General features: G+C 40.4%; 1 protein-coding gene across 1 annotated transcript in view; it reads left to right on the forward strand.

Annotated features, from left to right (window-relative positions):
- Positions 1 to 13,424, forward strand: part of LOC139150507 (uncharacterized) — a 119,569-nt gene that overhangs the window by 81,405 nt on the left and 24,740 nt on the right. Inside the window, exon 6 of the mRNA XM_070722929.1 lies at positions 6,144 to 6,242. Within this exon, the coding sequence (XP_070579030.1) occupies positions 6,144 to 6,242 (99 nt within the window). The remainder of the gene's footprint in view (positions 1 to 6,143; positions 6,243 to 13,424) is intronic.

Raw genomic sequence — 13,424 nt, forward strand, 5'->3', positions numbered from 1 at the left:
AAGATACCACAAAGAAAATATCCTCGACATCAAAACACATACTAAACCAACAGACACATTCCAATTTCTACATAGAGAATCGTGTCACCCGACAGCAACATTTAATGGCTTTATCAAAGGTGAAATCCTTCGATACGCCCGCACTTGTAACAACAATGACGACTTTACTAAAAACGTTGCTTTCTTTAGAAACAAACTACTCGACAGAGAATACAAAAACAACGAAATCACGAATATAACAGATAAAATAAACCACAGTATTCGTAACACACTAACAAACCGTACAATTACACGTAAGGAAACAGCAAACAAACTCATCTTCAGTACAACTTACAGCCCTACATAAAAACAAAAGATCTTAAGGCAATTCTTTTGAAACATTGGGCAGAACTGGAGAAGGACTCAACTCTAAGGAATCTATTTCCAGAATCACCAATCATTGCCTACAAGATAAAACAAAAACCTAAAAGATACACTAGTCAAAACAAAATTCACAGAAGTAAAGAAACAAAAAACAACCAAACCACAACTCACAACGAGACCCAAACATTGATATTCTTGCCTCGCTATTCGATGAGCAAGATCACTAAAACACATTAAAATAAATATTCACAAACACAAACTAAGGAAAGAATCTACATTGCGACTGATGAGAAACCACACTCGGGTTTCGAAACGCAAGCGTCAAAGGGCCACTCTATCAACTTTGTAACACCATAGGTCCGGCTGCGTCTCGCCATAAGCTTTCCCCACACAAACAAAACATTACCGTACACACTAATCCAAACTTCCCTACAAATATCAGAGGCGAAACAAACATTTTTTATTAACACAAACAATCGGATAAGAATGTAGGAACACATTTTTGAAACGAATCAAACACAAACTCGACACAAAAACATTTTGGATAGTTAGGTGGGGAGCCTTTTTCACACTTTATACAGACAAGCGTGAGCATCTAGCGACTGATGAAATCTGCTGATGATGTCATGAATATGTAATTAGGTGAAAGTGGCCGTCGACGCGTCGCGACTGGCAGTGGCGCTGCACTTGATAAGTCTTAGTCGGGTGGTTACCGTATAACTGGAACAGCCGATCGTTTGCTGAGACGATCAAAAGGTGTCAAGTGCGCCTCCAATTAAAGTAGTAAAGTAAACTATGCATAACTAATAGACGGGGCCCAGAACGTCGTTTCAGGCCCAAACGACACTCTGAGCCCCGTCAAGTTCTGTGTGGGCGCAGGGCTGTCATGATCAATGTTTTTCAGAATTCGGTCAATTGTATGGTGGAAATCCTGAAAAATGTGCGTATTGGTGTTCATAAAATTCAGGTCTCGCCGACGACACTCTACAAATACCGCAGAATGCTACGACACAAATCTCTCAAACTTTGCGATGGATTTTCTGTCCCATCCGCTCGACGAACTTCAACCACGAAACGACAAAGCCAGAATTGAGTTCCCTCGCTTCGATATCATACGATAATGCAGGCACAAATGTAAACAATTCACTACTTCCACAGCCTGATTTACTGATACGTTCATTCCTCATCCGCAGGTATCGCAGACTGTAAGTAACACCAAAATTAATCGTTCTCCTCGTGTTCTGTGGCACACGTAAACGTTGAATTTTAGCAACATTTTCTGCGCCGACTAAAACTGCAAAATGTAATTGCTCTTGTGTTTTGGTCAAGGTGAATGCTTCCTCCTCCGCTATTTCCTCGTTGGTATCTACTTTATCATATTGTGACACAAAACGTTCAATATCGCTGTCATAGTCGAAAATATCAGAATATTGAGCAGCGTCCATGTCTGCTCTCCAGGAGCCAAGCAGAAACTGAGAACTTTAGCGAGGGCAGTGCACGTGGTGAGAACGTCATGAACAATTAATTGATTTCAGCCAATCACATTAATCTCTAAGGGTATGAAACTAAAATAAGCCAATCAGAAAATAATAGCCCATTCAGCACCACCTGCGCTTGCAAGGGGCGATTAGAAAAAAAGAAGGGAGCCTGTATAAAAGAGCCAATCAGAAAACAGTTTCCTTCCTCACAGATGCTCTCTTTAGTACTTGGTTCTAATTCACATGTAAATGAACGGTCGTCATTCAAGTGACATTCGAAATGATGGCAAAGGCAACCATCGCAATTCTGGCCAAATTTGTGTGTTTGTCGTGGTATAAGTCGGTTATCACAACTCGTAACGGTGCGTTTAAGGTTGTTATCACAACACTTTTGGTCATCAGTTTGTGAAAGTCACTCGGCCTGCGGCCTCGTGACTTTTACAAACTGATGACCAAAAGTGTTGTGATAACAACCGTAAACGCACCGTTACTCGTGCGATAACCTATACTTATATTCCGTTTTAATCCATGTCTTATCTAAAGTCATAGTGAAGCAAATGGCCAAAATTTTATAGTGTTACCGATTGCTTGACATTTCTTATTTGAGCAAAAGGCGATCCATCCAAATATACTACCATTAACCCTAGCAACTTTATATGAATCCTGCACAGGTCTATGGGTAATGAGGCTTCTCTGGAATAAAATGCTGTGGCGCAAAAAATGTGACAGAGGCTGCCCACCTTACTATCCAAACGTTTGTGTTGCGTTCGTGTTTGTTTCGTTTATGGTATGTGTGATTTAAGATCCCTACATTACAAACCGATTGTTTTTGTTACAATAGTGTTTGTTTCGTGTCGGATTTGTGTAGGAAGTTTAGATTTATGTGTATGATAATATTTTGTTTGTTTGGGGAAAGCTTATGGCGAGACACAGCCGGACCTATGATGTTACAAACTTTGACAGAGTGGCCCTTTGACGCTTGCATTTCGAACCCCGAGTGTGGTTTATCATCAGTCGCAATGTAGATTTTTTCCTCTGTTTATGTTTGTGAATTTTTTTATTAAGCGTATTTCAATGTTGTTGCTTTCAAGCAGTGAAGCATGTATACCAATATTTGGATCGCATTGTAAAACCGTTTGGTGATCTACTTTGTTTGTCTTATGTTTCTTTACTTCAGTAAATTTTATTTTGACTAATGTATCTTTTAAACTTATGTTTCCTTTGTGAGCAATTGTTTGTGTTTCTTGGAATAGATTCCTCAGTGTTGTGTTTTTTCCTGCTCTTTCCAGTGTTTCAAAAACTTTCCTTGAGATCTTTCGTTTTAACATATGGTGTGTACGTTGTGCTGAAAATAAGTTTGCTCGTTGTTTGTTTTCGTGTTACTGTGCAGTTTGTTAGTGCATTTCTGATACTGTGGTCTATTCCCGTCGTTATTTTAGTGATTTCGTTATTTTTGTTATTCGCTGCCGAGTGTTTGAAGAATGCCATGTTTTTAGTAAAGTTGTCAGTGTTGTTACAATTTCGAGCATATCAGAGGATTTCGCCTTTGATAAACCATTAAAGGTTGCCGTAGTGTGACATAATGCTCTGTGCACGAATTGGAATGTATCTGTTGTCTTAGTTTGTTTATAAAGTCGAGAATGTTTTCTTTTTGATATCTTGCACCTTTGAAATTACTACATCAAGGAATGTAATTTCCTGTCTTGTGCTTTCGAATGAAAACATGTGAATGTCGGGTGCATTGTGTTGATGGTGTGGGTGAAATTTTCAAGTTCAGTTTGCGTTCCGAGATAAATCTCAAAGATATAATCTCTTAATCTTTTTCAAAAGTGGATGATTTTGTAGTTATTTGAAGTTATATTCTTTCACGTTCGTGAAAAGTAATGTCGGCTATTTCCAGTACATTAAATTCAACTATAGGTATCTTTGGCACGCGTATACGCGTATCACTCTTGCGACGTCAATCCACGTTAATTCACAACACTTATCACTGCCGGGAAGGTACCCCTCCCCTACCCCAAACCCCATTCTCGAAGCCCTGTATCATTCGACAAAGCATTGTTGTCATAATCTCCTGCATAAAATAAACAGCTGAGTTAGCCACTCAATTCGTCTTGGCAATTCGTGGCATGTGCTTATTTGTAGATTGTGACGTCTGTCGCAAAATGCACAGCAATTCCATCACGATTACTATTTGAATTCCTTTACGATCATTGATTCAGCACAGATTGACTTGCAAAGGATGATCCAAGAAGCCAATAACATTATACGTCACGATTCACAAATAAGCAGAGATGGGGATCTTGCAATACCCCATATTTGACATCAGTTGATCACACCACCATCTAGTGGTCAACTATACATTTTTTCATTTCTTATTGTATTCTTTTTGTTATTCTTGAGAAAGATCCATGACAGATCCGAAGCTTAATATGCTGTAAAACATTGAATGCTTGTCTTATAGAATCTTCACACTACAAAGTTTACCTTTTGTGCACGTTTTAGAGGGTAATAGTATCTATTCCCTCTATGTCCCCTCTTTGTAACGCGCACCGTCAGATTCCATATTCATTGAAGCATACGCTTTTACATTTAACATCTCTGAGTCCCGAACAGCGGACGACTTTTTAGAGGCACTCGCGCATGCATGGGTGTCGTCATGAGCATGTTCCATTCCAGCCATTGCGCTCATTTACACGGTAGTCATAGCAACGTACCATCGTCAACTTTTGCCGCTCTTTGAACACCTGCCACAGAGTTGTGGTAAATACGCGCTGAAAAGAACTCGGACGGTCTGCAGTGGAAAATGACCGTCGTAAGAGAAAGAGTAATCGATTGGGTGCACCAGCGGAATACGATTGTTCCAATTCCCTTTTGTATTAATTATACCTCATTTTTGGTGAGGCTTATCTTTTTAAATTACGATGTAAGTTTTACGGCGAACACAAAATGAAAACGACGAATTAATACTTATGTCAGCATGTCAATTATTTTATGCTTATACACCACCAATTAGGAACAATCACAATGCCCGCGGCTTGAAATGAAAAATAACCTATCGTGTATAAGGTCAATGCTGTTGTCAGTTATCCAATGCCAGAGAACCAGTTTGACGTCAGGCACTTTTTGGAATGAGCAGGATAATAGATTAAGTTTCTCTCCAACATCTCTGATTTTGCCGCTCAATTGACTGAGCTAGCACATAAAAATAGCCCAGCAAATGTACACTGGACACGGCACTGTGGAAATGCTTTCAATAATTTGAAAGGTGCTTTAGCTCCATCACCGGTTCCGGTGGTTTCAGACTATGATAAGCCATTTGTTGTGCAGATAGACACATTTCAATAAGTATTGGTGCAGTTTTCTGTCAGTATGATGACAGAGGAGAGACACATTCGGAAAACTCTTTTCTAGGGAGAGAAACTTACAAGCCAAAGAAAGAAAATGTTCAGCAATTTTTTGGCTGTGGAACGCTTGAATCCTCACTTGTACTGGAAGGAATTTGCAGTTAAAACGCATCAAAATCCGTTGGTCCGGGTAGATAACATATGCAGTAAAAACCATAGGTTGTTGCGTTAGAGTTTGATACTGCAAGATTATCAATTTAAAATTGAGTATAAAAGGGCAGTTAGCGTTGTCACGAATGTTGAGTTGGGACATACAGTCTTTTATGAAAGTGCATGGATGGTGTACTGAAAGAGCTGTAGGGACGTGATCTACAATGTTTTCAGAAATGCATGTTGAATTTTCAATCAATATGGTATATAGAGATGTTCGCGCAAAAGTTGCTGCACCCAACTTCGACATTAGTTTATTTTATGTACTTTCCTTGAGCCAATAATATTGGCATTTTATTAATTTATTTAACAGTTTGATGATTTTCCAAATGATTTTGCAATACTATTGATTTGGACTCCCTGTTTACATCCAAATAAGAATGTAATTGTTCTAACATTATCATTCATGAGCTGTCATTCCTCTTCATGAGGGCTGGTAAATCTGTATAGGCCTACATGTATACTGGTCAGAGTCTCTAGCTCAGGTCTGGTTAATCATCAGCCTATGTACTGTGACAAAGTGTATAATGGAATAAACGAGCACTTTAGAATATAGTATGTGCTGCCTCAAGTCTCTAGTAAGCCATTATGCAAACAAAAGTGTCTCATGAAATAAAAGTCGTCTTCTTTCGGAAATGATCAATTATCAGCATTATTGTAGGAAGGTTTTGTCACGTCTCTCGTCATGCAGTTGCATTCAAAGTTAGGATGCATTCTGCAAATATATTTTCTGCCTTAATTTCAGCTGATCAATGGAGGGAAGAAATGCCAGCTTGGAGAGATTATCAAAATCAACATCATCCTGCAAATCGAACACCTCTATCGGATTATGAATGTCAGAGTGGTATGTACCATACGATTTGCTTACTTGCAGCAACAATTTATACATTGTAGATAATATACAACGAAAAAACCAAAAGTACTTAGATAATATGTAATGGGGCGTCCAGTCACTGTGTGTCACATCTGATTGAGGAATTTGTGCAGTTTTCTGTCAGTATTATGACAGAGGAAAGTAACATTCGGCTTACTGTATAAGCCGAAAATTCTTTTCCAGGGAGAGAAATTCACAAGCCAAAGAAAGAAATGCATAGAAGATATTTGGCTGTGAAACAACTTTATCCTTTCTTTTACGGGAAGGGAGTTGCAGGTAAAACACATCAAAATCCGTTGGCCTGGTTAGATAAAATGTGCAGTAAAAATCATAGGTTGTTGCGTTACAGTTTGATACTGCAAGAGCATCAATTTAAAATTGAGTATAAAAGGGCAGGAAAAATAACAATGACAACGCGTTGTCGGAATGTAGAGTTCGGACGTAGTCTTTTGTGAAAGTGCATGAATGATGTACTGAAAGAGCTGTAGGGACCTGATGTACTTTTTTTTTCAGAATGCATGTTACATTTTTTATTCCGTATGGTTAAAGACAGTTGTTCGCCAAAGGTGCTGCACCCAACTTCGTCAGCAGTTTATTTTATATACTTTTCTTGAGCAAGTAACATTGGCAATACATTAATCCACTGAAAATGTTGCTGATTTTCCAAATTATTTTGCCATACTATTGATGTGGACTTCCTGTTTATATCCAAATAAGAATGTAATGGTTCTTACATTGTTATTCATAAGCTGTCATTCTTCTTCACGAGGGCTGGTAAATCTGCATTTCCCTACATGTATACTGTGACTGCGTTCAATAAAAAAGAAAAGCCAACAGGGCAGTGATGTTGAGAGCGCTGCACAGGCAAGCACCATTTCACCTCTTTCCTTGCGGACAAAGCCGCCTCTCATAAAATAGCTTTATTTTCTATATGAGTTTCGATGTGTCAGATTCTTATTTTCACTCAGAGATTGATGCTTGAACTTCAATAAGAATTTTTCAGAAACAGATCGTCGTACTTCGTAACTTAGCCCGTGTCAAAGGATCTACACGTGGTTTACTTCAGATTTGTAGTGTATTCCTACGCTTTTGCCACTGCGGGACAGAGAATGCTAACGAAACTTTGTACTCGTCAAAATTTCTCCTCGTATCGAAATTTTCCTTATTCCAAGGCTTACAGGTCGCCAGCGAGGTAAATATACATTTCATGTTGTATTTGTCATGAATAGAATTCTACCTGCGGTGTATTTTTGTTCAGAATTTACTAATTTGAGTACTGACTTCATCGTGAATTAGCCAGACAAGTGCAGTGTATATGATCCATGCACTTGACTGTTCGATCCTTTGTCTGATCAAATTACCAGACTTCGTTTGCAAATCAGTTTTCAACTGAATCATCGTCGCTTTCTTGTGATTGTACTTTAATTAGTACGTTTTTTGACACATTGTATTTTCGCATTGTATTCCAGTTTTTACGGTCTTTTATGGTCTGAAGGTCTGATGGCCTAATGATCTATAAAGTCGAAGCATATTTCTGGTACTTCGAAACGTGTAGACATCACTTTCAACGGTACAATCGTCTATGTACAACTTAGTGTTTGTCATTGACATCAGATCAGTATACAAGAACTCGTCTCAGACTTGCTTTATTCGATAAGGCTTTGGCAATCACAGTAAAAACTCGGACCTAAAGAATCAACTCGAAAACATGCAACTCGTCGTGGGATTGTGTGTAAACTTGGATCCATATGAAACCGAAGACGGCCAGTGGACAACCTTGAATTGCTGAGCGGTTTCACATCCGCTGTACCAGACGACTATGTATTCTACGGTAGTAGCCATTGACACTGTGGCTGCACAGGTCATCCATTGTTTATAAGAAATGAACATTCAGACGTGAATTTAAGGACCAGCTGAAGCATTCCATTGAACTGGCATTTGATCACTTCGGAACTCTAACATCAAAGTAACATAGAACTCTATTGCTTAACACAGTTACAAGTGTGAGTTTTCTGCACATTTAGACTGATGACATTGAGACACTGCAAACTTTAAGTATTTTCTGTTGCATTCCATGTGATGCCCCCTTTAAGTGGATATACTAAACAGTACATAAATTTACGTTTGACACATTAGACGAACATTTTCAGGATTTTACAATTGTGTCAAATCTTTCTGTATTACTGGGAGTCTCATTCATTGAAATCCATATTTTCTAATTTTAACCTTTCTGTAAATTGACATTGGCCACTGTCAAAATTTATCACTTAGCTGCCTGCGTGCACACACCCCTGGGATTTTTGGCAACAAACGTAAATCAAATTTCACTCCAGTCATTGATCTTAATCGGGCTCTTTGCTCACTAACTGGATACAATCATGGCAGAGAATAATGGAACAGCGCCACTTACAGGCGATTAAGGTAAGCACACTGAAACTATTCAGACTTCTTTATTATCTGAGGTTCCGGAGACGGATTGCAAAATTAGATACGGCGAGCGTTTGTGGATTACATAGATCAGAACGGGTGCCTAAACTTTCAATTAAAGATGAGGAGGTAAGTTACTCATTCTCACAAAAAGTTTCTGGAAATCACATAATCAATTGTTACCATATGTCGCTCATCCAGAGCTATTACATAAGGAGTCTGTAGAATCCCTCAATGCATTTGTGAAAGAAATAAAGGCAAGTCACGCTAAAATGCTGGAAATGTACAGTCAGATCCGGGCTATGTCACAAACACCAGCCGAGGATATTTTGAAAGCTGTTGACCGCATGACTTCAAGTGTTGATAAAGTCATCATTCATGCAAGACGTCTCCTTGAACGCGCAGAAACTCAGAGTGTTTTCTCGATGGGCCAAATATTTTGTCACGGTACGAAGTCAAACATGTCTTCCCACTCAAGGTCATCTAACCGATCGAGTACTTCATCGATCCGAAAGGCTGCTGCCATCAAAGCAGCTGCTCTTGAAGCAGAACTGAGAGCGAGAGAAGAGGAAGCAGCGAAAAAGAATTACAACAACTACAGCATAGAGAGAAGGCTCGTCAAGCTGAGAAGAAACTTAGAGAGAAGGCATATCAGGCTGAAGCAGAAGCAGAAATAAAGCACAAAACAAGAGAATTAGAGCGACAGAGGATAGCGAGAGAGCTTCGTGTTGAGCAAGCCAAAGTAGCAGCCTGTGAGAGAGAATAATTTCTTGATATCACCCCAGTGATGGAGACAGTCCCGCCAATTTCATCGGTACCACCACCACAGCCAGCAGCTACAATTCCAACACCCATTGTGAAAACTGAACCGGTGAGCCCACCAACAGAAGCCTACACAGCACCTCCACCAGTTTTAAAGACAGAACCAGCCAAACCAACATTTGCTAATTCAGACAAACGCAAGGATAATTTATTCCATCAAACAGGGAAACAACAACATGCAACGCTAAACAAGGACAGCCTACAGGTATTGGCTGAGAATTTGGCTTCATCTGTAGCATTGAGCTGACAGCCAACACCTGAACCACCAATATTCATAGGAGACCTGCTGACCTATTCAGATTGGTTACATCCTTTACCACCTTAGTAGAATCACGCGTCATACCACCTTTTGAAAGAATCCACTACTTGAAAAAATATCTAGGTGGCCCAGCCAAAGAAGCCGTAGGAGGGCGTTTTCTCCTAAGAAGCGAACAGGCATACAAAGAAGTAAGGCCATTTCAGCGAAAGGTATGGAAAGTCGTTCACAGTAACAGAAGCTTTCAGAAATAAAATTGAAACCTAGCCAAGAATTTCCGGCAAGAACAGCATGCCATTACGAAGAGTTTCAGACTTTCTCAAGCAGTGTCAAGAAACCCTGAAAGATATACCAGACCTAGCAGTCTTGAATGATTTGAGAGAAAACAGAAAGATGCTCCAAAAGCTACACGATTGGCTTGTTAATCGATGGAGTCGAGTGGTCGCGAGGTAAAGAAGCTTACAAATACGTACCCGCCATTTGAAAACTTTGTTGGGTTTATACAGGAAGTGCACCTGGCAGATATTGCATGTGATCCATTAACATCACTTGGATCTCTGAGATCATCAACTGACAAGGATCAACAAGGAACTTCAAATGGCACGACCAGAAAGCGAAAACAGGGGCACACACTTTATCCACTTCATCAAAGCCGACAACAGATACTGAATCATGTCGGTTCTGTAAGAAATATGGACACACCATCCAAAGACGTGAAGTATTCACAGCAAAGCCCATGTCAGAAAGGCAAGAGTTCGTCAAGAAAGGCGGCTATTGTTTTGGTTGCTGGGATGAAGGTCACCTATCGAGGAAATGCCCTGCTCACTGCAAGTGTAAGAAATACAGTAAGAAGCATCTAACTAGCTTGCACAGTGAAGAGAAAATGTCCATTCCAAAGACGAAACCCCGCACGAACGAAGCTGATGATGTTGCTCAAGTGGAAGATCCTGACAAGGAGGATAATTGTGAAACAAAGAAAGCCGCTTGCTATGGCTTCACTCGTCCTCAAGGCAAACCCATTTCATCAATGATTGCTCCCGTGTGGATTTCAAGCCCCGAGAACCAAATATAGAGATTTTAGTATATGCACTGTTTGATAACCAGTCAGATACTATATTCGTACTCGACCACGTTGGACAACAGCTGAACACAGTATAAAAACCGACAAATTTCAGATTGACTACGATGACGACAAGCAACAGAGCAGTAACTTGTTGACGATATTCGTACCTCAGAGTTCGTGGATTCGATTCACACACAGTGATATCATTACCTACAATATATTCACGTAGAGGAATCACACATAGCCACTCCTGATATTGCCAATGAATGGCCTCATCTCAGAGAAATTTCTCATCTCGTACAGCCATTGAAGAAATGCGAAGTAGGTCTACTGATCGGTTAAGATTGCCCACAGGCCTACTATACCTCGCAACTGCATTACAAGGGAGGGCAATCAGCCAATCACAGTAGAAACGGACCTTAGATGGAGCATCGGTGGATAACTAACACAGTCCGAGGACGATAAAGATTTTTTCAGTGGAATACTTACAAAGACAATACCAGACAACATGCAACCCAGTGTCAACACAGACAGGCATCTTCCACAGGACGTTTGCTATACCTTTAAGACTTCAGCAAGTAAACAATTCATTGAACCTTCGGACTTTGTGAAAATACTCAAATCAAATACGACTAGTTTTCAATCGGGTTCGAACCCACAACATACGGCATCAGTCGCCTAGCGGAGAGGCCACAGAGAGAACCGCTCGGCTAAATCTCCACTCCCAAAAAAGGGTGGTTCAATAGCCGGCTAAGTTGTTACATTTTTTTTTCTGACTGAGACTGCTCCACACGTTGTAGAGTTTGTAAAGCACTCACGCACGCATGCTCACTATCACATATCGCACATACAAAGTGTACCGAAGCAAAGAAATGAATTCATTGCTTTAACTGGGCAAACGATAACCTCGGGGACAATTCTGTCCACCAGCAGAGCTACCAACCCAGAGTAGAATATACGACTAGTTTTCAATTGGGTTCGAACCCACAACATACGGCATCAGTCGCCTAGCGGAGAGGCCACAGAGAGAAACACTCAGCTAAATCTCCAATCCCAAAAAAAGAGTGGTGCAATAGCCGGCTAAGTTGTTACATTTTTCTGACTGAGACCGCTCCACACGTTGTAGAGTACATGAAGCACTCACTCACGCATGCTCACTATCACACATCCAACATACAAACTGTATCGAAGCGAAGAATGAATTCATTGCTTTAACTGAGCGAACGATAACCTCTTGGACAATTCTGTCCACCAGCAGAGTTACCAACCCAGGGTAGAAAATACGACTAGTTTTCAATCGGGTTCGAACCCACAACATACGGCATCAGTCGCCTAGTGGAGAGGCCACAGAGAGAACCGCTCGGCTAAATCTCCACTCCCCAAAAAAAGTGGTTCAATAGCCAGCTAAGTTGTTACATGTTTTTTTCTATCTGAGACTGCTCGACACATTGTAGAGTTCATGAAGCACTCACTCAAGCATGCTCACTATCACACATCGCACATACAAACTGTATTGAAGCGCAGAAATGAATTCATTGCTTTAACTGGGCGAGCGATAACCTCGGGGACAATTCTGTCCACCAGCAGAGTTACCAACCCAGAGTAGAAAATATGACTAGTTTTCAATCAGGTTCGAACCCACAACATACGGCATCAGTCGCCTAGTGGAGAGGCCACAGAGAGAACCGCTCGGCTAAATCTCCACTCCCAAAAAAGAGTGGTTCAATAGCCAGCTAAGTTGTTACATTTTTTTCCGAGCTGAAGATGTTACAATGTCACAGGAAGACATTTGTTTCATGAGGATCATTGAAAATAGCATCTCCAAGGAGACGGATGGTTTCTATACCATGCCGATTCCATTTAAACGGAACAAACCACCACTTCCAAACAAATCTATGGCAGAACAATGACTGCGGTACCTCAGACGTCGATTCGAGTCAAATCGTAAATACCGAAATGACTACATGTAATTCATGCAAGATATTATCACAGTGGGAGATGCAGAGTTAGTAATGAACAAGAGCAAGAGGATGGATCAACATGGTATATACCCCACCACGGTGTGTACCACCCTAAAAAACCTGCTAAGATTCGTGTCGTATTTGACTGCAGTGCACGATTAAGGGAACCAGCCTTAATGACAATTTACTGCAGGGACCAGACCAAATGAAGCCCCCCATTGGTGTACTTCGCTGATTTTGAAAGGAAAATGAGGCAATTATGTGTGACATTGAACAGATGTTCCACAGATTTAGAGTAAACGAAAATGGTAGAGACTATCTTCGATTCCTTTGGTGGAAAGATAGTGATTTCGACTCTAAACCAGTAACATACAGAATGAAAGTTCACCTTTTCGGCGCTGTATCCTCGCCAGGATGCGCAAACTATGGACTTAAACAAGTAAAAAAGGATAATCCTCAATACGGAGAGAGAGAGCAGTCAACTTTATCTCCAGAAATTTCTACGTAGCCGATGGGCTCGAAAGTTTAGAGTCCTCACAAGAAGCCATTCAACTAATCAAGAATGTTCGTAACCTGTGTGCAGAAGGAAATGTTCGATTACACAAATTCATATCGAATGACAG

Source organism: Ptychodera flava, chromosome 2, assembly GCF_041260155.1.
Source record: "Ptychodera flava strain L36383 chromosome 2, AS_Pfla_20210202, whole genome shotgun sequence".
Lineage (NCBI taxonomy): Eukaryota > Metazoa > Hemichordata > Enteropneusta > Ptychoderidae > Ptychodera > Ptychodera flava.